Consider the following 26184-nt stretch of genomic DNA (forward strand, 5'->3'; position numbering starts at 1 on the left):
AACAGGCACAATAGCCAGTGATTACCAAGCATAGCCTATTAGTGCTCCATAACTATGGCTATTGAAAAGAGAAAAGAATGGCTTCACCTCCACTTTCATTTCATGTGGTCCACCATCAAAAGCTTTGTTGACAGCTCATTCATGCCCTCAATTTAGAGACAAAATCTATCAGAAACATCTTGCAGCATCAAAGTGTATATTGTGGAATGTATTTCTCTTTTTAATGCTCTTATCAAACTCCCTCCTGATGGAGTTGTTGTGCTCAATTCCAAATGTCAGGTGCATATTGGCTCTGATGCTTCCTTCAAGTATAGGGATGATAGCACATATACATACAGCTGCCAGGTATGTGAAGGGTTTGGAAATGGAGGCTCTCCAAGGTCTCCATTGAGACACACTGATAGCCATCATCATCATCACAGGGTGCCATCAGCAAGAGGATTGAGAAGTAATTTCCAAACGTGTTTAAATGTCCACAGGAAATCAAATGTTAGATCCTTATTATCAGCCGCTGCTGGTGTAAAAAATGGCTTTGGAGGACAGTAGCAAAGGGGAACGACACTGATGCTAAGTGATGACCTTAAACACTCTGGAGTTTGTTTGCTCAAATCATTCATCTTTTAAAGAGATTGATCAGAATGAGGCATTTCTCTGTCTCTGTGTGTGCGTGTGCATGTGTGTGTGAGAAAATGTGGCAATCTGAACATTTGTAGGGCTTTTCAAAAAGAAATGTGGATATCAGTGCTATTTAGCCTTAAACTATAAGTAACAATTAAGAAGAATTAAACCTTGTATTAACTTTAGAGGTATTTCTTGAATATATAAATATTTGTTGTAATGGTGTTTCTGGTATACACTGATCATAATTGAAATAATAAGGCCTAAAGAATTTAACACTGAGCAGTAACAATAAAGTTTTTTTGTTTTTTTTAAGACTTTGACACGTAATTAATTTACATGATAGTAGCTTTTTTTTTAAACACAATGCACCCACAAACTCACAAATACAATTTTGGTAAACAGGTATCATTTGAATTAAATATATATTTAAATAAATAGAATAGAATAGAATAGAATAGATTAAATGAATAGATTTCAAATTTGTATTATTTTTAGAAGATTCACCATTTATGTTTAAAAAATATAATAATCATAATAATATAATAATCATAATAATAATATACTAAACATAATATTAATCATAATAATAATATGTATGTCTGCATGTGTAATTCTTGATAATTATGAATTTGTATTACAGTAATTGGCTGTCATTGTGTTATTTATAAAACCTCGCAATCATAATAAATTGTAAAACGACACACACTGCGACATAACGAAGGTCTGGGCCTTTAAAGCGGTGAGATCATTATGTTGCAGAAATTTGTATAAACATATATTAATACATACAAGAGCTGAAAAGTGATTTTTGAAACAGTAATTCCACCGTCTAGAGTCTTACAGACATCCTCCATGAAAGGCAGCCCTCCAAAACGTCACCTGAACAATGCTGGCTCCCTCATCGACCTTGCTTTCCAGCTCAATTTGGTCTCAATCACAACATAATGAAAATGCACTCCAAAACAGATCCCTTTAAAAAATTACTTCTTCAGGAACAGCTCTCACACTTCAAGTTATTTATTGTTAACGTTCACTTGGTTTTGAAACATATACAGCAGCCATCACGCATTTGATCCTTTTAACTTACAAAAGAATAAAGAAAACATAAAAGTGGACGCGATGACGATTATTATACAGTTAAACGCATTCGTGTGTTAGCCAAATATACAAGTCCCTACTTAATTCAGTATGTCTAAATGAATACATTAGTTTACAATATTAATATCATAAAATACCAGGATATCACCGCAAGTAAGGAGTGGTGGTTTAGTGTACTTCAAACCTGATCCCACCTCTCCCCCCAGTCCGAACTCAAGTGAAGCAGCATTCCCTTTGATTCAGCAACATAGACTACGTTTAAAACATCGTGAGGAAGGTCCAAAACATGGATTACAAAAGGTCCAGAAACGACATCATTTCGTTCAAGGGCAGTCATTTCTGTAATGTCAAAAATAGACTCCCCTCTTATAGATGTCAAGAAAATGTGCCCTGATCAGCTGGTGCGCCTTTCTGCGCCTTGTCCCCTTTAAAACCACAGGGCCCTCGGTTTGAGCCGTCTCACACACACACACATATATGTATATGTATGTATGTGTGTGTGTCTATATATATGTATATATATATATATATAGACACACACACACTCACACACATGCTCTTTTGCTCTTGCATGGGCTCATCCGCAGGTTCACATAGAAAAGCTGGAAAAGTGACAGTACTGTATTAGGTCCTACCACGTTCTGCCGTACAGGAGGTTTGAGCTGACCATGTTACTGGTGTAATCTACAGCAGATGTGTCTATCTGGGCCATGTTGAGCTGGCTGTGCAGTGAGGGGGGACTAGGCGACATCTCCTCCAGCTCCAAAGCGTTCACCTGCTGCTGGCTTTGATGCTGGCTGAGGCTGCTGGTCGAGGACGCGAGCACGACTCCGGCTCCGTTCTGTTGCTGACTCTGTTGTTGGCTCTGTTGTACCTGTTGCTGGTTCGGTGTCGGCGTGTTAGAGCCGTTCTGGCACGGTTTACCGTCTTTCACCAGAACTGGTACGGCTACGCGCCTCGGAGACTGCGCCTGCTGTTGGCACAGGTTACCGTCCTGTTGCTGCTGCTGCATCTGCTGCGCTGCCTTGTCCTTAGCCTGGCGCTTCATCTTGTATCGGTGATTCTGAAACCAAATCTTCACCTGGGTCGGCGTCAGGTGGATCATGCTAGCCAGGTGTTCCCTCTCAGGCGCCGACAGGTATTTCTGCTGCTTAAACCTCCTCTCGAGCTCGTAGACTTGAGCCTGGGAGAACAAGACGCGCCGTTTCCTTCTGGGCGCAGCGTGGAGAGCTGGCATGGATTTGGTGGCGTCTGCCATTCCTGTGAGACTCCCCATGCCGGTCATGTTCATACCTGTGGAAGGTCCCATGAATCTAGAAACTTAAAAATATACATACATATACGTGCGTTCAATAAACAGAAGAGGAGAACACTGTTTCGCCTGAAGTACTTTTAATGATTATTGGCTGTTTAAATGCGTAAGATACTAAAGTTAGTAATGATCCGCTTTTAACATAATAATAATAATAATAATAATAATAATAATAATAATAATAATAATAATAATAATAATAATAATAATAATAAATTGCTGTCAATGACAAATTTACTCATGCCAAATGCTAAAAAGTCAAGCCAGACTTGAAATAATGATCTCCTTTTCAGTTTAAGTGTCATAAACAATATTTTTTATATTTTATATTCCTTAAAACTAGTGATTGGTTGTACATCAATAATTACCCCACATTTTATGATTAGGTATTATGAATATCGTTATTCCACACAAAATAAAATATTTTTAAAATGACATATTTTGTCTTGTGCTTTTTCTTCAGTCACTGCTGAAACACCAATATAATTTCGTTATTTTTACAACGAAAGACAAAATCAGAAAAGTGTGTATAATTGGAGAAAAGAACTTACTTGTGGAGTATCTTGGATCCGGGTTGGCGCTGTACCACCCTGTTGCTGCTGCACTATTCCGCATGCTTTCCTGGTACGACGGGAGGTCTCCCATGTTGCCAATGCTTCCATTGCAGTATCCCCCCATTGCGCTGTGGGAGAACTGGGAGACCGTGTGCGGCATGTGGTAAGTGGTGGCCACGGTGGCGTTATGGCCCATAGAGTGCTGTTGCATGCCGGTCTGAGATACCTGAGGCTGTCGGTAGGCTCCCAGTGGAGAGGTTAGGTTCCCTGCGCCGTCCATGCCACTAAACTTCTTGTAGGTCTCCTCGATTGGACTCAAAATATCTGTGACTGAAAAAGGCGTTGTATGCTTTGGGCTCAACGACATGATTCAGAAAGCAGGTAGATTTTTGTGTTTGAGCAGATCAACCGTGTTGTTGTATCGGCTCTCTCCTTGGTGGATGTCTACGTAAGAGAGTGCTTGTAGTGCGCCTGAGATCCTATTGATCGCCTTGGAGAAGGAGGCGAGCCCAGGGCGCTCTTAGCCCGGGTTTATTGGAGCCAGGAGCCAGGTTTACGACAAACACAGGGGGCGGAGCAAAACTCCTAAACCAGCAAACAATAGTCATTGACATTTTGGGGAAATAATTCATGAAAACACACTTTGCTTTACATTAAGTTGAATAAAACGTCGCCACATATGTATAATTCCATCCTTTCTAACAACTATATACAGGTGAGAATAACCCATTGTGGTGTGCACATCAGCTGACCTGAGCACATATGACTATTTTGCGTCAGTAGGGAATTCCACTCTTTCTAGAAACTTTGAGAGCACTTTGAACAGACATAAGAGCCACCGAGTATCATCAGAGAGGAACAATGAAGTTGTATGACCAGCACATTTATTCTTCTTAAGCATCATTTTGCCCCACCAGAGAGGGACAAGTCCAAATAAGCTCAAAATGACAAAATGCTGAAAGGCAACAGCAACAGTAGAGATCCAACCTGTGAGCACAACATCCAGGATCAGCAAAAGAGGACGTGTAACACGCAGGATTAATAGATGATGTTTTTCAACACGACCTTGCAGTTTTCCTGACTCCACATGTTTTAGGATGGAACTAGCAGACAAAAGAAGTCCAAATCGACTCTATTTAGATACGTTGCATTAGACTTATTGCAATTTGGAGACAATATAGTAAGACTCAAACCCTAAAGTCTGGTCAACATCTATTAATGGCACTTTGCTGTCTCGACCTGACATTGTAATCTCTGTGCAAACTGATTGGCGCCAGGGGAAGAATCAGAGGAAGAGAGCGACAACAGATGAGGTCAAAGGAGCTGCGACGAACTGCAATAATGAAGACCAGTTAATACAGCCTCCCATTATAGCATGTGTTCTTTATTGATCTATGACGCACTGCTGAGCCTATAGCTCATAAATGTCAAATAAAAGACTGTATTAGCTACTGCCCTGCTCACAAACACTTGTTATGATGATGATATTAACTGCTTTGTGTTTTTCATCTACATCGACGCCTTACGGCAGGAAACAACAGGAGCAGGTGTGCTGCTTGAGATTATGTTCCAGACGTGCTACCATCTTCTTTTATTGGAGGAAGGAAACACTCGTCAGCATGAAGCCACTAATGTAATTTAGGCATGGCATGGCAGCAAGTAGGTACCTAGCCTAATTGAGCAAATGAAGATGTGACATGGTCAGCCATCAATTATAGAAACATATGAAGAGCACCAATCTCCGGTTAAGTTGATAGCCCGATTGTAATAAATCATTGTTCTTATGCATATTTCACTAGGCTAATGTCTTTTTCCCTTTTCCTCTCTCAGATGTCTGGAGTTCGCAGCGGATTTACCGTGAAGTGGTTAGGCTTTAATGTCGTTTTGGAAAATAAAACAATACGTGCGTATTCCAAGGTCAGGTGGAGCTGTCAAAAACAAAACAAAACAAGGAAGTCGCCAAAACACGAATCTTAAGTATAAAAAGCGCTTTTAGAAGAGGTGGTTAACAGGTGTAAACCAAAATGCTCTTGTAACAAAACCTCATTCCTATCAATGTAGCAATATCAAGAAAATCTAATCATTGTTTAAAGGTAAGTAATATTTTTTTACCTGATAATATTCCCATTCTTGCCCAGACTTCTGTGCGCCTTCTCCACTCTTTTAGCAGCGGCAGCATGGTGTCTTTTCAGGGCGAAAAGAAAGGTAGGCCTCGGCCCAGACCTCTAACATTATGTAAATGAGGCAAACCTCTCAACCTTGTGGATTACTGAGTCAGAGAGCAGGACCCCGGTCCACAGACCCTCCACATTAGGATCCCATAAAAATCTGGAGCTCGTTGTTTACATGCAACGCTTTTATGGGAGCTTATAGTCCACATTAATATAGTCAATATTATATATAAGTTAACTTTTTATGTCCAGCGACTATGATATGACTTTGGCATCAGTAGCGGGATAAACAGACGCGCAACGGAGCTCTGAAAAAGGCCCAAGCCAAGGTTGGTGAATAAATTTGAGACTGTTTATGGAGAAAAAAATGAAATTACTAAACATTTACAGCTGATTATTTTATTATTTGCTGGGCCGAGCTCAATTCTCTGTGTTGGCAGGATTTAACAAGCGTGTGCGATGCATGATGTATTTAACAATATGTTGTTTCATGCGGGCGAAATTTGAATTTGCCTACTTTAAAACGTGCTTCCCAAAGGAAGACACGTCGGTAAAGAAAATGCATTTTTCTCCCAAAATGAGTAGAATGATCTACTTTCCGTTACAACTGCATGGATTTAATCTGTAAATACACGCTTTAGAATTTCTGCTCGTTCTTCCTTAAAGTAGTTTTCAGAGTTTCACCATAATTTACTTAGGATAATGTCTTACAAGCTTTTAAAAATACGCAATTGCTACCCTGCAAATTAAATCAGGTTATATAAGAATCGTAGTCATGTTAATCTACAAGGTTTAATCTTTATTATATCATAGAAATCTGTAGGATTATGTGGATAAAACGCAACCCACTTTCTATAACGACATTTTAAGCAGGTTTAATATATAAAATGTTTGATTTATACATTTTAGGTAGTTTATCATAGAGACAACCTTTTCCCGATACCACCCCCCCTCTCAGTTCAGCACAGCACAGCAGATGCGCCGACCAAAGCGCCTGGTTACTGAAGTGTTTTACTCCATCTCGTCGTTGCTAGTTCAATACCCTGAGAGATGTGGAGAGAAGGCTGAAGGGCCAGGGTCCTGACCTGCAACCACACCGCACACCGGGCGAGCACAAAGTGCAGAAACATGGGAATGTATTTAGTCTTACAGTCCTCAAATTGACAAGTTAACTTTTAACTCTGTTTCTTTACAATGCGACATAATGTGAATGTGAAATTTAAACAATATCAAAAATGTTCAGAGGTCTCCAGTTTTGTCTTCACAGTTTGGATGATCTTCGGAAAGCAAAAACATAAATACATTTTAAAATACAACGAATGCCATTGTACTGCTATCTCAAAACGTTATTTGCTAAATGGAGGCTTCATCCATGATAAACATTGCATGCGTAAAATACGCACGACCTCTAAATCTCAGTGCGCTTGTTGAATTTCTATAGATGTGTTAAAAGATCACCAGTCGCCAATTGAATGAAAATAGTGTCTATTTGGTATGAAAAAGTAGGTTGAATTATAACTTGAAAAAGTTGGTGTGATGCGCGTTCGCACCAAACAGCTACATATTCAACTAAATAATTAAACTAAATAATAATCTCAAAATTGGAACATGGAACTTGTTGAAGCCCTCTACCACTGCAAAACAAAAAGTAAAACATTTGTCTTATAAACATTCTAAACGCCAATAATAAGCACTTTATTATCGATTAGGAATATGTAATGATGAGAATCCTCTCCTTTTAATATGCAGTTCTTTCGTCTTTTCTTCCCCAAAGCTTTTACAATATGTATTACGCACGAAATCTAACATAAATATTTTGTATTCTGCGAACACAAAAGCCACCAGTCTTGCAACATCACAAATTAATATTTTCTTCACTTTAACATTAATCTTTCTTCACTTTAACTTTAAAATTAATAACCCGAGTGTGTTGTGGCTGTGGCCCAGTGGCTGAATTGGCGTGGAAATCTGTGGTGGAAATTCCACACCTGCAGACAGTGTAGTACCATTTAGATCAAATACTCCTCTTAAATCGCCGAGCAGTGTGAGAGTAAAAAGCGGGCAGGTGCATATCTTTCAGCTGCACTACTTGAATTGGTGCGGCTCCTCAGCTAAGTAGGTTAAAGGTCCTCCCAAGTGGAGAAAGTATGTGACAGGCCTCTTGAAGACCGTATTCTTCTGCGGGAGTTTGCATTCATTCACAATTAATGTCGCTTGATGGACGAAATGATGCTAATAGGGCGCCAAAAAACAGAATATGGGCTTATAATGGGATGCTGACCATAATCTGACAGCTGAAAAAAAAAGCACAGGAGAAGAATTAAAATGTTGTAATAGGATTAGAGTGTAGATGGAATTCTTAAAGTTTCACTGTATAATGCGCAGTAGTTGATTTGGTTAAATACAGTTACAATTTAAGATGGAGACACTGGGACCTGCACTGGTGATGTCAGGGTAAGTCTAACTGGCCATGATGGGCACAGGGAGCAAACGGATGTTTTTTCTTCACTGAAAACTACTGGGGAACTTTCTTTCTAAAATAGTCGAACACACTGTTTACTTACAGCTAGAGCCAGTTCGTAAAAACTGTGGTAAATTCCTGTCTGTGTCACCTAAGGAAACCATGTTCTTTGAGCTTCCAAATCACCAAGAAAGGACAGAGCAAAAAAACAAAACAAAACACAAAAAGTCAGAGGGAGCAGCTAACCTAATAACCCAACATGATACAAAACTGTTAAGGATAAAAATTAAAAGTTGATTCCTTTGAAAAGAAATATATAATATTGTAAAATGTGAGACATTATTTAACTTTTATGACTCTGACAACACTAGCCTCTTTCTTAAAAACAAAACAAAACAAAAAAACAACATTTGTTGGGCACCAAATGCTCATGTGCACTGTAGATAATTGTCATTTTAATCACTGCAAATAATCAGGTGTCTCTGGACTAATACAAACAAAAGAGAAGCTAAATAATTTTTTACATGAGGTGTAGGCTTTAGAAAATGTGTTATGTTAACCATCCTGTGTTTTTCCAAAGCTATAACTTTGGGTTTATATGCCTCTGTAACAGACATGAATATGATAGATTTTTAAGAATGGCTGTGAGATTGGGCTTATGGATCATATTTTACTTATCAAATAAATCAAAATATACACAGAAAAATCAATCATTTCTGCAGCTCTGTTTCCTACATTCTTATCTTTTCAGGTTTAAAACTGCTTTAGCTCCCTGATAGTTAGGAACACAGAGTGCCCCTGTCCTCTGCATTGTTTTGAGTGGCAGCATTTTACATAGCTGTCCTCTTTTGTAATAATAATAATAAAAAAAAAAGCACGCACACAACAGCAGATCAATGCAGATTACCAAATACATGGCAGAACAAAGCAGATATTGTACTTGGATGGGGTGCCTGGTTCCAAGGGTACCTGGTTCGTCCACTTCTCTGCTGCATTAATTGTGGCAGCAGAAGGGGCAGGTAAACAAAGCTGTTTTAGAGAGTTTGGTTGTGACTCAACCATGGCCCACTCTAGCTTCGTCGCTGAGTTACTCATATGGCAAAATGTCTCTGGCAATCTTTCTCTGTGTCTAGTTGACCTTGGCAGCCAATCATTGTGATAAGATTGAACCAATGGATCCTGATACGATTGTTTCATATTTGTAAGGGTGGAGCTTAATTCTGCATTTTGTTTGTTTTATGTAGCAAAAATGTGTTTGCTTCACTGCAGAAAACAGGTTGTTTTCAAGTGTTGGCAGTTTTTTGTAATTATAAAATATAAGCGTATATTATGTCTTGCAGACAGTGCTTTCATTTGACTAAGACTAAAATTTTGCAGTGGTGTGTCTTATTATTTGTTTTCAACTTAACTTGCATATCAAAAAGCAGATTGTGTTGAATTTGGTTTAACTTGGTGTTGTGCAGAGTTACAACCAGGACTGGATAGGAAGCTTGTATTTATAAAGACTTTGGGCTGTTTTGAATGGTTAGAAACCAAAGAGCATTTTCAGGAATTTGCTTTTCTTTATTCACATTTTTCCATTTTTAGTAGGACGTTTGAAGCCACAGATACAGTTTAGTGTGACACTTTTCTGGCTTTGGATGTTTCACATTATCATGTGTGGTAAAAGAAATAATAATAATAATAATAATCAAATGTGGTTTTCCACCTGAAATGCATGCAAATAGCCGCAATCTTTATCAAGTGTTTCCTGGTGTCCATTTATGCAGCAATGAATTTATTCGGCTTGTTTTCATGTTAACAGTCAAGAGATGCATCTTCTAATGAAAAGTTTCCAAGCACTTTGAGTGCTGTATGTGGAGACAGAAACTTTTAAATGGCATCACAGCTTAACAATGGAAATGAGAAACAGAAGCTGCATATCAATTCAGTATTTTTACCTGTTTGTCCCCACTTTGGGATGCTTTTATTCAGTAGGCCACCTGATAGCCTACCATTATTTAGATGAATCCACATAAACACATCCCAAAACTACTTTAAATTCTGAATGTATTGATCCTGGCGGTTACAAGCACATGGCGGGTGCTACAATTTAAAGTAAAATCCCACTTTCTTTTACAGAGTAAAGAGTTTCAAATGTTAATTTCAACACGTTTTCTTTCCAGAAACTGAATACTGCTCTAACATATGTTTAATGCTGAGAAGGTAAAATAATAGAGTAAAATACTACCTGCATTAAGTACAAAACTTTCTGGATACATATTTTGGTAATTTTATCCCAGCATTATTTTATATAGGCAGGACATTTTTTTCTTACATGCTCTAATATTTTTTTTTAAAATTATTTTCCATTTCTTTTTGCAAAAAACACACAAAAATAATTTAACCCCATAAATATATGTACTTTGTGATGTAGTTAGACTGCAAAACAAGTTGACACTTGGACATTTTCCTTTTCTGTCTGGCTCAAGGCTTTCGCAGACTTCACATGCTGGAAAAGACCAGGAAACTTGTAGACAAATCACTGTTACCTTAATGTATACAGGTAATCCAGACAAAAACTTCATAATGAAAAGTATGCATACAAATTCACATAATAGTTGTTCATTTTAAAAATGGTTTAATGAAAGTCAAAGCTAAAGCTTTCTTTATGAGTAAAATGAACCCAGTGCTGCTTTCTAATAGCATCCGTTAGAAACACATTATTCACATAATTCCGGAAAAAGAAGAAATTAACGGCTTAATTCAAAATTTCTTCAATGGCTATTTGAGGGCCCACGGCAGGAAAAAAAAGGGCAGCAAAAACACTGTCGGTTTGCTTTTCTTATGCTGCAGTCATTTACTTCCTCTGTTGTTGTATTTCTTTTCAACAAATAAAGAAGTGGCATCTGCAGCAGTTTAAATGTGGTGGTTAATGGAATTAACTTGTTAATGTTTTGGGAACAGTGTGTTCAAGCATGTATTTCAACTCGTACTGAACTAACCTACTGAAGTATCATGCAGAGACATTGTGGATTGTCATCGGGAGCAGAAATTTGTTCATAACACCCAAAAGTGTCAAATTGTTTGCATATCATTTTAGTCTCAGCCATAGAAAAAGAAAATAATTAACAAGTTTAGTTTCTAAAACTATATCAGTATATAAGAGAGACGTGTTTTAAAATTCTACATTTCTGGAAATTGACTTCAGGATGCTTCAACATATTGTATCTTAATTTTGAGAGTCTCTAAATATGTTTCGTTGCTAATGCAGCTCATGGGCCGGTGTGTAAAGAACAAGATAAAAGCCCTGCAGTATTTATTACACCTCATGTAAATGATTTTATGATGATTTTAAAAGACCTGATCATCAAGGCAGTTCAAATTTGCTGCCATATAATTTGCAGTATGTACATTTTGTAACACCTAATTCCACTAAGTGTGTAATTAAGGACAGCGTGTAGTCTGATTATGACAATGCAATGCAAATAAAACTTTGTCAAATATATGAATTATCATGCATAATAAACCATATTCATTTTATTCAATTTTAACCTAAACTAAATTATTTGTTACTATTATAATAGTCATAGTTAAATCACGTGGGTATGTTACATATATTAATTTTAGTGTTTACTATTAGATATCTGACATTTTCTTTACATTTAAAGGCCTTTCATTTTTCTGTTGTGTGACTTATGCACTTTTACTCATCCTACTGTAACATAATCCATCTGTTCTTCTTTAAACTCAAGAATCTTGACACATTCTGTCAGTCAATTGTTCGCAAAACACAGAATTTCTAATATGCCCAATTGTTACTGACTCGTCTTGAGAAATGCAATGTCATCGTTTCACTTTTATTTATCTCACACACTGGAGTGTCTGACTTTCTGCTGCTGTACAGCAATAACAAGTCTTTCTAAAGGCTAATGGCTCTCTTGTTTGTGGGTTTTGTCTCGTCTTGTTTCAGTGGTTCTTTTTCTCTGGAAGGATGTCAGCGCTCTGTGCCTGGCCATCCCTGAGGATGCTTGATGTCATCTTGTCTACCTGATCATTACACTACCTGCTCTCCTCTACAATACTGCCCTCTTGCTGCTCCGCCACTTGAAATGCTTGGCTGGCCTATTCTCTGAAACCATCATGAAATTGTGTGTTAAAATGTTGCAGACTGTTCCTCCTCACTCCTCCCTCCAGCCATGTGTGCAGGAGCCAGAAAAAGATTCCTCCACTTGAGTGACTGCTGCTCAGCCAACAGGGAAAAAACACACACAACACCCCCCAGTCACCTGCCACTGCTCACCTCTCATAGCTTTTATTTTATTTACTGATGTTTGTAGTGAAGAATCTTAAACAAATTGCAAGCTCAGGGGTATCTTGTAGGTTGCTATAATCCAGGATATGATAAAAAAAAAAGGAGAAAAAGAAAACACTTACACTACAACAATTATGGGTTGATTAATTGAAAATAATTTCTCACTACAGCTTGTTCAATGTGCACCTTGCATAGAATTTTAAATGTAATGTTTTCATGCATCACAAGAGATGTGATGATGGGCAAAATGTAAACCTTGTGTTGTAATGTATATTTTAAATCTGCTAAAGCATTTTAGTTTGAAATCCTCTGGGTTCTTTGTATTATTCCTTTTACTTTATTGGTTTGAAAAGAAAAAAATACAATATGCCTCATTTATTGAAGACCATATGTAACAGTAGGAAAAAAATTGATGGTAGCTGAATTGGGGTCGTCCACCAATCACTGGGCCAGCAGTTTGAATCCTTTCTTCTCTTGTTCATATTTTGAAGTATCCTTTGGCATGACAGAGACCCCAAATTTCTCCTTGCTAGCACATTGCATGACAGCAGCCGTCATTAGTCAGTGAGTATGAAGGAGCTTGTAAAGAGCTTTTGGTGCCAATAAGTTAGAATAAGCAATATATAAGAGAACATTTTTAACTTTATTTAGCTGCTTTGGGTTCATGGACCTGGTGTTGTGTGACTGTCATAACACTCGTGCCTTTTCTGCTACAATGCAAAATGCTGTAAAATGTTAAGTGGTGTATGTCAGTGACTTTTTTCTTTTTGGATTTGACCAAGAAGAAAGAAATCTGGTTAACATGACCCTCCCTTGGGACGCTTAAGTCGTGTATGTGGAAGAAGAAGTCACTGTTCAACTGATGTCTCGAGGACACTGATAATATCATTTGGATTACAGAGTTACAATCTGACAACAATGTTACATCTGTCATAAGTAAAAACAAACTTTTTCCTGAACTTTACCAAAAAGACTGTGATGTGTTCAATTAGAATCTGATATGTCAAGTAAATGTCACATGCAGTCCAAACCTGCCCCACAAATGATTCTGATTTTAAATGAAATATAAATTAGATTTAGTTCTTTTTAAAAAACAATATTCAAATTTTCACAGTTGAAGCCTCATATTAGCTTCAAATAAAAAACATATTATTGCACAAATGTGGACTTTGGAATTTTTTTTCTCTGAGCACTTACTGTACAGCAGAAAATGATCTCCTAGGATCTCCTTTCCTGTACAAATAGACGGAATGATTACAGCAAGTAAAAACTCTTTCAAATTCATGTGAAAACCTAATCATTGTTATTAAAAACAAGCTGTTAATGTATACAATATTTATTAGGTCCTTACATTTACATTTACATTTAGTCATTTAGCTTTTATCCAAGGAGACTTACAAGTGAGGTAGAAGGCAAGCAAAAATCAAAGTCATGGAGAGAAGATCAAAGCAAAGTCTTTTCTGACATGAAGTGTTTCATGAGATGCAAGTGCTGGAAAGCAGAGAGGAAGTTGTTTTTTTATATATAGCGTTAAGTCCATAGGACGGTGCGGAAGAGCAGTTTTTTTGAATATTGGCAGTGAGTTTGCTGAGTGTGCGGAGTTTGGTAACTCGTTCCACTTAAGAGTTTTGCTTGGTGTCTTCTGTGTGGTGCTGAGACCACCAGACGTGTTCATTGGCAGACTGCAGCAGACGGGAGGGATTGAAGACCTGAATGAGGGAGTTGAGGTAAGCAGGAGGTCCTTTTGAGCTGTATAATACTGCACACTGTAAATCATTTAAAGTTTGTTCAAAATGGAAAAATTAGTTCACCTGCTGCCTTTAAAACATGATTTAACTCAACATCTGTTCAAAGGTTAGTTCAACATCAGTTTATGATTTCTGTGTATGAAACTAAAACTAACTCAGTTAACTGAATTTTAGAGACAAAGTTCACTTAACAGAAATATTTAATCACATGATCAGTCAAAAGACATATGGTTTTTATTTTGGATTTAATAGTTTAGAGAGTAAGTTCTTCATGATGGCATGACGGGCTTCCAGTTGCAGCTGCCGAAGTCATTTAGTACCTAAATCAATACAAACACAGCATATGAGATTGTCCTCAGTTTCTTTGTTAAAAGTTTAATGTCTAACCTTCATCATGGTTACTATAATTATTCATCAAGAGAAGATTTTTAAAAGAGGATTAAATACATATAAGAGACATCCAAAAAGGTTTCATCCTGATTACTTTTTCAACTTTTTCAAAAAATTAAAAAAAAAAAACAACAAAAAAACATATTAACACTTAATCAGTGTATGCTGGATAGAACTGCAGAATATGTTAGCTTAAAAGTGCATTTACCAAGATGAATGAATTCATGTTTAAGTTGTTTTAAGTTGTAGATGGGTCTGATAATTAAAACTAGACATTCCAACTAAAATTTAGCAAGACTTACATATTTAAATTATTATTATTTAGTTAGAAAAGATTATTTGATTCTGCCTCTTTCCTGTATGATTTTCAACACATTTATTCCAACTTAGAAATGTTATTTATTCAATTACTGCACCATCATTTTCAGAGTAGGTGGCATAGGTTTGCTGGTAAAAGCTGTTTTGCAAAAATCACACAAGCATCATTGTGAGTGTGGTCTGGGCATTTGAGTGAATGATTAATATGTATGTAATTTCTAATCTCCGATACTGAATGTTTTGGCAGCATCAAACTATCACTAATCCATGGTAACGTTTGGAATAAAACATTAATAAACTGCCAGATTCATCATTCGTTTATGTTTATTCTGTAATTGCATTCAGATCATATACCTCTACATATCATAGGAAAGGTAATACTCGTGTGTCTGATCTGCCTACTGCATGTTAGCACAGTTTCCTAGGTGAACTGGACCTTAAGAGTTTTAGGCTGAAGTGTCTTGTTCAGGAGACCTGTAGCACAATCTTTGGAAGGGACTCCTCTTAACTTCCTTTTCGGCAGGATCTCAACCACTCAACCGCTTCTCTCACCGGCACCTGGCCCAGTTCCACAGCGTGTGTCATAATAAATAATTGTGCTTTTAAAGTAATATGGCTTTTTTATCTACTTAAGTGGTTTCACGTTCCCTTTAATGTATTACATTTAAAAGGCAAAAATACATCCAGTGCAACTGCTACACTTACCACTGGTCCGTATTTCTTAAAGTTATTATCTTTACATGGTCACATTCAAAATCCTGATAATCCTGATGGCAAATGTTTACTGAGCGTGAGTTGTTTGTTTTTTGGGCATTTCCCATAATTCAGATGAATACAAATCTGAGGTGTGAGAAGAAACTAACACACTGTGAGCTGGAAGGGACTGGACTAAACATATGAAATATAAATGACAGAACATACATAATAAGTATATACAAATTTCCTGAAAATATAAAGAGTAATAAAAAGAGAAATGTTCTGTATGACATATCTTAGTATCACAAGTAAATGAGTTCTGAAGAATAGTCCCATCAGAGTGTGTTATTGTGTAAGTGTGTGTGCTGTTTTTTCATAGTGAGTGCTCTTTGACCACTGATGTATTACATAGGAATATTATTTTGTATGTATAAAACACATATACGGTGCTGGTGCATACAGGTATAAGCTGTGATCTGGCTGCTTTTTTAAGTTAATTTTATTATTTCATTATTTTAATTATTTTTATTTACAGAGCACATTTTAACATCAAGTCCTTTAATGAAAGTTGTGTACCGACAAGTTAAAAACAAAATAATGTAATAAATTGTAAAATAAAAAGAAAAACTCTATACATGAAAATACAATACACAGCAACAGTTGATGTAAAACTGAATTCAATGAATTATCACATTTAAGTTTGTGAAGATTCAATAGCTGAAGAGAAGTAAAAAGGTTTGGTTTAAATGATGCATACAAAAATGCCAATAGCAAGTTCAAAATTAATTCATGATCTGTGCAGCGATGGACGATGCTCTGGAAGATTTTAACAGGGGCCAAGAGAGGGAGGACTGAGGAACAATGATGTCCTAAACATACACTGTATAACTATATAATGCAATTGTAAAGACTAATTTCAAGATATATCTGTTGTAGATGATTTGCAGCCAGTGAAGTTGAAGAGAGGTCAAGAATTAGAGACATGACGTCTTCTCTTGATGAGGGTCGTTGGAGTTACATTGTGCATTAACTGAGGCTAAAACAGATAAGACTTTCAAAGTAACTGTAATACTTAGTCTGTTGCAATAAGTCATGTATTTTCTGTACTTGGTTGTACTTAAGCGATAATAGGCATTAGTGTCATACTCACTGTTCTAATTCTCTCAATGTGCAAATAAATAGTCAATAAATTATTATTACAACAGCGCTTGTTTAATGTATTTGTTTTGGGATTGGATTTGAACTCCTACGTTTCCATGCTAAACAACATCGAAAAACCTTGGTGTGATAGGGGAACATTTGTTCTTTTTGTGTAGATGAAAACATTTTCAGCAGATGTATTTTGGTTACTGTGATACCATAGAAGGTAAATAAAATGTCTTATTCCTTACATTTTTAACAGACCATGAAGATGCAACACGATACAGTGGTCAGACTATACATTGCTGTGTCAGACTGAAATGTTAATATTCAATGTATAATAAAAGTCCACAAAAAAAAAAATCACATAGAAGCTTGTGCATTTATATTACATCCAGAGCAGCACACATTATAAATTCACCACAATGGACAAGCGGAGAAACACAGGAAAGGGACAACTCTAAACATATTTTACATCCTCTTTAAACAGGAAGTTAATTAGCCAGCACGTTGCGGCCACACTGCTGTTCTTTGATCATCACACGTGCTGATTGAAGCACGTCTGAAACAGATGAGGGCCGGTCGTTATCAGGGCTCAAAGCCCCAGGATCCATTTGCAGTGCTGGCATCTCAAGCACCTCATGTTCATCCTCTGAAGATGGTGAGACAATCCATTAAGTGAAAGGCATAAACACTCAACTCTGGGAACCTGATTGTTGGCGCTGTACCTCGTCCAGCCCATCTGACTGCAGCGGACTGTAGGTTTTAGACAAGACAATTGAAGTCCTAGGGTGGAACATTGAAAAAGAGAAGACAAAGGTAATTAAGGACATAAGTAAAGGTGCATATCACAAAACAGATGAACAACTATAAATAAATAAAGAACTCTGAGACTGAATATTAATTGTCATCCATCCATTTATTATCTGTAACCGTTTATCCTGTTCAGGGTCACGGGGGGCTGGAGCCTATCCCAGCTGTCATTGGGCGAGAGGCAGGGTACACCATGGACAGGGCCCTGGTCTATATCAGTTTATTTTCACGCATGATAGAATATGTTCCTAGCTCCATACATTTAAATGAAGTACATTATCAACTGTAGAAACCCTTACTAATTCAAATGTGAGCATAGACTCATAACTTGTTTGCCATTTAAATCCTGGCAATGTTTGTGCGAGCAGCACAAAATCAGTGCATGATAAAAAACGGGAAGCAATTTGACATGAATTATACTAACACAGAAACACATATACGCACAAGGATATCTAATCTTTGTGTATTAGTCATTTGGGTTCATTTCAGTTTAGTGTAATTTACTCATTTAAATGTGGGAATGTTTTCAAGTGTCAACTCTAAATTAAGTCTGAAATGCCTCAAATCTCATATCGAATAAAAACAGTTCAGTTGCCATGTCTCAGTAACGTTTGTCAAACAGTAGACAATGATATGCCCACTGCAGCCTGGTGTCACTGACAATTAGCCCATGTGTTTGCTCAACATAAACATGTGTAAAACATTCAAACACACTGTGGACACAGTTAAAAAAAAAAAGAAAGAAAAAAAAACTTTCCATCTTTTGTCACATTTACAGTCTTTTCAGGAGGATTTAAACACATTTTTTTCATTTAAGTTAATCCAATTACACTCTAACTGAACTGTTGAATTTTGACAAAATATGTACCACTTTAAAAAGTTGTTAGTCAGCATTATATAAAATTACCATTAGAGTAACTTTTCAAAAAGTAAAAAAAGAGACATCTCGTTTTGACCTTGATCACAGCATAAAACTAAAGAAAAAAACTTTTCATTACACTTTATAAAACTGATGGTCATTGTCTTTAGTCAGACTGTTGGATAAATAAATGGGGAAACCACTATAATTCAGTGATATGGATTAAAGAAATATTATTTTGCTTGTAGTTATGAAATGTTGCCGTCCACACATTAAATAAATGTGTACTAAAGCTATGAAGGACATTTTCAAATTCTGTGTATCTTGAACTATTATAATACACATTATAAGCCCACACCTTACAAATAATAAAAAGTTATTTTATTTGTAGTCCTTTATTTGATTCATTATACAGATGTCACATTTTTACATTAAACCATAGTGTATTAAAAGACAGCGGATGAAAGGTACTTGAGAAAAGAAACTTTATCTGCTTTTGCTCTCTGCCAGTCTCTGTGTGTCTCTGCAGACTCTGTTTTCTTAATTTTAACATTTAGCAAAGTCAAGAACCTTGACCCTGACTTCTTTTTCACAAAGATGACTCCAATCTGGCTGCTGGTCAGCTGTACTACTTTCAGCTCAAATGCTCTTATGCCACTTATTTCAATGTGAAACACTTAGATCTAGTTCACTGGCTCTGTTAAAATGTTAAATACTACTTTTAGAAATGTACGTTTTCAGAAAAAAATTCACATTTTTTATGACAGTGTGTTGCTCCTCACCTCACATTCAGAAAGAACAAAACAAAAAGAGCAACAAAAAAGTAAGAAAGAAAGAATGAAAGAAAAGAAAAAATGTCCTACGTCTACTAACAACTTTGTAAAAATGACCTTAACATGGTGACAAGGACACTTAAGCGAACGAGGTCTAGATTTCCTTTCAGCCCAGTTTTCAAGCATGTGAACTAACAACATTGTACACAGCTGGCACGGAAAGGGGGCTGAAAGTGAGTAGCTGCAGAGGAGATTACAAAATACAATGATGCCCTAATATTTATTTCATAGAAAATACAACTTATATAATACTGGTCGACAAAAAAACTCTTAAGGTCATGCTTTTGCCAAACTGCTTTTCAATTTCACAAACTTTTCTGTTCTTATGTAACTATGTGTCGCATACGATGAACCCTGCCAAAGGAACATGTTCTGAATAGGATCCCCACGCATAAGCACATAAATTATGACCAGATAGATGGATTTATTAGTTAACAATTATTCCACAAATTGAACATGTGAAATACGGAAAATTCAATGTAAAATTAAATCAATGTATTTCCTCATTTTTCATGCATGCAATTAACAGAATTTCTGTATAAGTTGCAAACATAGTTTTTCAGTATTCTTCAGGAAATTTAACAAAAAGAATCACAATTTATTAATGTCATATATGAACACGTGATAACAGGGCTTGGAGATGCTCAGAGATGCTGCCAGGATAGATGTATTTTTCTCTCTTATCTTCAGCTCAGCAGCAAACCGTCGTCAAACTGCAGCTCCTCTGTTTCTTCCTTAACCGGATGGTGGTGTGTGTGTCTGTGTGTTAGTCAGCTCACAGCTCATCAGGGTCTTCTCGTGCAGATGGGAGGCTTATCAGAACAATGCTCTGCAGACGCTCTGTCCCAGTGACTAAAGATTCGCTTTGGCTCACAAGGCACCGTGCACCCTAATAACCCCACCCTGCCACCTCCACAAAATACACACTATGAAGAATACACCAGCACTCAGAAAGCAGGTTGCTCATTAATTTCAGATGATATGTCCTTCGTTGTCTGTTCACTAAACTTAGCCTACTTTAAAATGTTAGTATCTGGATGTATGTTTTTCCACACCAACTTTATTTAAGTGCCTGGAGCTTGAAGATTCATACTTCTCTTACTCTTCCCCCCACCATCTTGCATCATGTTCAACACCCCTTCACCTCCTGCTGGTGCTGCTTTCTAACTCAATGAGGCCCCCTACAGGTGCAAACGCACTGATGCTGAACTGAGCAGGTGCTTAAAGTTGGTAGCCTTTTATTTTGGTGTCGTTTGAGCCATGTTGAAGTGCTTTGCATGTTTCTTCTCTGCTTGAGGAAGGGATTGTGCTGAGGCACGTTGCAGCCTGGAAAGTACTTTAAGTCTACACAACTGCACGTGAAAGTAAGTAGAGTCTAAGTAGCAAACATGTCTCTTAGTTCCCCTTATTTATGTTTTGTCTTTAAAAAACCAACAGGCCCCATGTTGCTACATGTTCCAAGATGATTTTTGTAGTAAGCTTAGATATGAATCATGTCACCAAACAAAGCGCTTACTTTGACAATTTTCAACGTACTGATCACAATAATAAGGAATCAGTTTTTCATGTTGCTGAAGACATTTGACTCACAGTGGTCTTTGTTGTGAAAGATACTGACTGAGTTAAGACGTTCTTCAGAAAAGCTCACTTAAACTCTATTGTTCACTTTCACTGAAGTGAATTAATCAGCACCACATTTGTCCCCCTATCCTACTGCGCCACACCGTGGAAACATCTAGTCTCTCTCTCTCTCTCTCGCTGTCTGTCTGTGTGTGTATGTTTCTCTCTCTCTCTCGCTGTAAAATGGAAACGGTGCTAATTGCCTGTGGACTGTTTACGTTGAGTCTAGTTTGAGTGATATGATTATGCTCTCAAGATCCATAACAATGTCATAAACTGTAATCATGCACTTAAAAAGACAGTCAAGTTTGCTGCGATGTCTGTTCATTAAGCAGAAGAAGAAAACAGGTTAATTCTTGCAGTTAGAATATGATTTAGTTGCAGTAATTTGTAGTGATGGAATTACATGGAGTTAGATTGTCAGACATTTGCAGGTAAAAGCTGCATGACATTAACCGAAGACCTCTGCTTCCATCTTGTGGCGGCTCGACGCAACTCTTTCTACCCAGCCCCTGTCTCCCTCCATCACTCCCTCTCACTTTAATATCGGCACTGTGGCGAATCTAATCTGGATCTCCTTTAAAGCAATAAAATCCAGATAGCTTCCTTTAAATGAGAAGCGGCGCATATTATAGCTTTGAAATCCTCGTTTATTTGGCGATGTGCGTGATAGAGAAATGACTCATGTCGAGGTTCAAATGGGCAGGATGACGAAGATCCATGGTGTCCCAAGCGCATATTTCCTCAAGTATTCTATTCCAAGCTGTATAATAGTGTTATCCACGCAGGTTGAACTATGCTGCACGCCAAGATGCTTGTTTTAATGTCGAACTGCTTTATCCCTTCAAGCAGCCAAATGCAATTTCCGATAAATCTGACCCTGTTGCTGAGCTGGTCGGGGGATAGTGTAATTTTCTGGCGCGTTAATGACAATACAGAGGTGCATAAAAGTTTAACACAAAGGCTTTCTAACATTTTTATTTTGCTTCAGTGTGATGTAAACCCAACAATGCGCGACTGCTGCACAAATATATGATCTGAGACGACCATAAATGTGTTTATATTGTACAATAAATCCGCATGAACAGGCTCGGTGTGATTTTAATTCGGATTTAGAGGGTTTACTAAAAATATAACGAATAATAAGGAAATATTTAAAATGTATAGAAATATAAATATATTAAAAAATGACGTTTAGTAATATAAGCGACAATCATGCGATAATTCCCGGACTTTCTAATGGCAGTAAGTCTTGGCGCATCAGTTCACTAAGCACCTGCTAACATCCCAGTTTTTGTTCCCATGGAAAGCATTTGCATCCTACAGCATCACTCCCAGATCGCTGGATTCACAATAAAATTATTATGCAAATAGCAGCTCCAACACTTAGCTTGTAGATTAATCAATTGTATTATTTACATATTTCTGTAATTGCTGCGAATTCGACTTTCAGCAGTACGTTGGTATAGAAATGCAGAAATGTTTTTTTTATGAAATCTAGTATTAATTTGGTGCTGAGTGTGTTTAGCAGCACAACCTGTTACGGAAGTCCTTAAATTGAACGATTAACTGGGGCGAAATGTTTTTCCATGTGCCTATTTACAAATAGGCCTACGCATTCCAGAAGGACTCAAAGCAAACAAGAAGGAACACTGTCTGGTATAAAAATAGTTTTTGCGCTGTGACGAGCCACTTTTTGGGACAGACAATAATCAGCCTTTCACTTTGGAGATAGAGGGAAAAGAGAAATGAGAGGGCTGTTGTTGGCATAGCTCTATCAAGGAAGAAGGACTCGCTGTTATCTGTGAATGGAGCTTCTTTTTGACCAGAATAGATATAGCACGAATTTTTAATTCGTTTTTCTTTTAGAGACAACAATGCTTTATTTGAAAGCTTGACACAATTTGGGGTTTGTAAGAGATCCTTTTCTCCTTGTCCGAGCGCAGCTGCCCATATGGGATACAACGTGTGCAGCAAAGATCACAATGGCACCAAGTGACAGGCAGGACAAAAAGCCCAAGGATGCATCTCCCTGACTCTGGACAGCACCAAGAAACTCTGTCAGTCTCTCTATCTGCACTGTCTGTATCCTCACTGTGGCTACTTAACATGCACGCCTCTAACATCCTGCAAAACCAGGCCCCGGCTTTTGTCTAAGTGCTGTGTCGTGTATTTTATTATGCAATGATAGTGCCTCGTCAGAGAGGAACCGTCTGACACAAACTATTTCCATTTGTCTTTACGTCTGCGTTTGTACATTATTATTTTCCCAAATGTCAATTGGAACAAAGCAGCCAGATTTTACTTTAAACAATAAAAGTAATACATAATAATAATTTCAATTTCTAATTCTCATAACGCGCATCGCATCATAATTCTCATCAGTTTCCCACAATACCTGTTTAAGCGATAATCCGATCGTTATATTTAGTTCTTGTTTCCAGTTTCCGCATTCATAAAAAAAAAAAATGCCAACTACAAGCAAGCTGCTGATTTATTTGACCTACAAGCTCAACCAGTGGTGAAACACAAAACCTTTATGTCAGGGACAAATTGAGTCTGTGTCGCCCACAAAAGCAGTAGCCCCTTGAGACTCAATTCTGTAAATAATTAGCAAATCTGTCCAATTTAGCTGTTTGTTCAGTGATGATAGGGGCGACTCTAACATCTGTTGTGAGATTTTTTTGCCCGGGACAAACAAAATGCATAGATTTTTCTACTAGGTTATCATATTTACCCAAGATATTGACTGGAGTCTGATAATCCGCAGTGCGCGCTCTGGCGACCACTGGGGACCCATTTACGCTTGTTGCAGTTTTACCTTAAAGGGCAAACTATATATTTTAATATGGGGTATAATTGCCAACACGTTATATAATCATGTAAAACAACTTTATTGAGAGGTTAAAGCCCCTCTAAGCTGCGCGCATTTTAGTTGAACGTCGATCGTGGTTAAACAAAGGAGGCTGGTGAGTCATTGATTATTACTGCTCTATTTGCAGTTTAGCGCCTAACAAGATAACAAAACATTTATTGCATCAAAAGCATTTTACCTCCAAAGTCTCCATCTCACAACCCAGGCCGGGAGTGGTTGTGGATGCTGACAAAAAGGAGAGCTTTTGACTGAAAGGCTCCTTATGTGGAGAACCCCTCTTATACTAAGTGAGTGGATTTTAGTCCCATTTCACAAGTGACTTTAGGCTCTTTATTAGTGAGGTGTTCGGATTCAGAAAAAAATATTCTGCGGATTAAATTTGCCTAAAAAGAAAGGGCTGAAGTGCTCTGGAGATTTGTTCCCATAGTCAAGTCCCATTCTGTGTCACAATAAAGTGTTTGGTAACTCGACTTCCATTTTTGATGCTTAGCGATGTATTTTAAAAGATGATCAAGTTGAAACAAACCCTCATTTCAGAAACACAGTGTTTTATTTTAAAAAAATCTTAGAAAAAAATTAGGATCTTTAGCCATGACCGCGCGGCTACATTGTTATTTACATATGGGATCAGACACGGCAGTCATAATGTTTAGCCAAAAATCACTGCCTTACTTTTTTAAATTTGGAAATATATATAATATTTATATATAGGCTATAGCCCGAACTTTACGCTCCTAAAAGTTCTCTAGATTGCAAACATTTGCCATAAAATATTTACAGGAAATAAAAACAAAAGAAAAATTAGCTGAAAAGTTGCCAGTGTTTATTCATGGCCATAAATATTTTTTCGGTCCATAATAGCAAGAAATTAAAATTTCTATAATTATAAAGTGGTTCGTACGTGCTGATAATAACACGAAGGGACAAAGGAAACAACAAAAAAAAAATAATAATGGAGGAAAACATCTCTACAACCAACACACAACATACTTTACAAAAGAAAATTCACAAGAAGAGCATTGACATTCTTAATAAAATCTATAAGGGAGAGGTTTGGACCCAGTTCTCTTAACGAAAACATGTAAACACGGCGCACACATGAGCCCCGAATAAAAATGGTAGTATATATATGAGTCAAGCTGCAAAAATGAAAAGTCTTTTGTTTTTTGATTTATTTTTTTTCTTTGCGTTGTGGTGAAACTCCCTATCGTGTCTCCAAGCCAAGTCTCTATAATATGTCTCACCAAGTCCACTGTTGCGTTTGCACCAAGTGATGTGCTGTGGGGAACTGTGGCGTGGCCGCGGCGCTGTACTGCGCGTTATACTGCATGTGTTGGAGTGACTGGGCACTATAAGCCGAGAAGGGGATCCCGGCCTGAAAAGTGGCCGCCAAGTCCTGAGCTTTAAGAGTGTGACAAGGCTTTCCATCCCTGACTAAGACGGGCACAGCCACCCGCCTGGGAGAAGGGAGATGGGTCACTTCCATACCTTTCTCGGCCCGGGCTCTCTTCATCTTATACCGGTGGTTCTGGAACCAGATCTTCACTTGGGTCGGGGTAAGGCGGATCAGGCTGGCCAGGTGCTCCCTCTCAGGGGCGGACAGGTACCTCTGCTGTCTGAAGCGGCGCTCCAGCTCGTAGGTCTGCGCCTTGGAAAACAACACCCTCCTTTTCCGTTTCTTGCCGGAGTCGCTGCCGCCGCTGCTGGAAGTTTCCTTGTCGTTATCCGGCGATTCGTCGTCCGCGGAAGGCTCCGGGGACTTGGCCGAGTCCTGCGAGCTGGCGGACAGACCGTGCACTGCGGCAAGAAACGGGAGAAAGACTGTCAAAATGTTATGTTGTAAAGTTCTCAGAGACGTTTATCACAAGCACAACACATGCAATAGTCAGTGAAAAGTTTGGATGGCAATTAACAGTGCTGCTGCGTAAAAAGGATAATAACCTGGCAACGATGGAACACTTGTCAAAACAGGAATTACACAGATATTTACAAGATAGGCAACATGTTTACAAAGCGTGTGCGCGACTTAGTGTCTAAAAGCATAGGCCTTTAAACAAATATGAACTCTTTGCTCTAATTTTAAAGTGGAAAGCTCCAAAAAACGTACACTTAAGCCCAAATCTCCGCAAGCAGGGAGAGTCAGTGAAGCGTTAAAATGAGCATTGTCTGTCTCTAAATCCCCACAGAATGCAGTCTTACATTTCACACCGTGGCCACAAACTCACAGCCCTCCTTGTTTTTCACGGTGCCTTATCGATCAGATTCTTATAATACGAGTCAGTGGGGCCAGTCTAAATACTGCATGTGTTTTGTTTAGCTGTAAACGCCTCAAGTCGAGCACAGCAGTGCACGGTGCATAAAGATGAATGTTGCACGCCACC

At 37.8% G+C, this 26184-nt stretch overlaps 2 protein-coding genes across 6 annotated transcripts in view; both read right to left on the bottom strand.

The window, feature by feature from the left end:
* Positions 1–1109: 1109 nt before the first annotated feature.
* On the bottom strand, positions 1110–4962 carry nkx2.4a (NK2 homeobox 4a). Of its 2 annotated transcripts, none has more exons than XM_067480899.1 (2): positions 3583–4962; positions 1110–3039 (listed from the first exon to the last, which is right to left on the bottom strand). In XM_067480899.1, the coding sequence occupies exons 1-2, from the start codon at positions 3950–3952 to the stop codon at positions 2351–2353; spliced, it is 1059 nt and encodes a 352-aa protein (XP_067337000.1). In that variant the 5' UTR covers positions 3953–4962; the 3' UTR covers positions 1110–2350. The 2 variants fall into 2 exon arrangements, with proteins under 2 accessions (XP_067337000.1, XP_067337001.1); XM_067480900.1 differs by having other exon boundaries at positions 1115–3012.
* An 11046-nt stretch (positions 4963–16008) lies between these two features.
* Positions 16009–26184, bottom strand: part of nkx2.2a (NK2 homeobox 2a) — a 42272-nt gene continuing 32096 nt past the window's right edge. For 2 of the 4 annotated variants that reach the window (XM_067479967.1, XM_067479968.1), the window contains exon 3: positions 24335–25624. In XM_067479967.1, the coding sequence (XP_067336068.1) occupies positions 25044–25624 (581 nt within the window). In that variant the 3' untranslated portion in view covers positions 24335–25043. Of the gene's footprint in view, positions 17590–24334; positions 25625–26184 lie in introns of those variants that run through there. The other 2 variants (XM_067479969.1, XM_067479970.1) reach the window with 2 other exon arrangements.

This window comes from Channa argus, chromosome 16 (genome assembly GCF_033026475.1).
Source record: "Channa argus isolate prfri chromosome 16, Channa argus male v1.0, whole genome shotgun sequence".
Classification (NCBI taxonomy): Eukaryota; Metazoa; Chordata; class Actinopteri; order Anabantiformes; family Channidae; genus Channa; species Channa argus.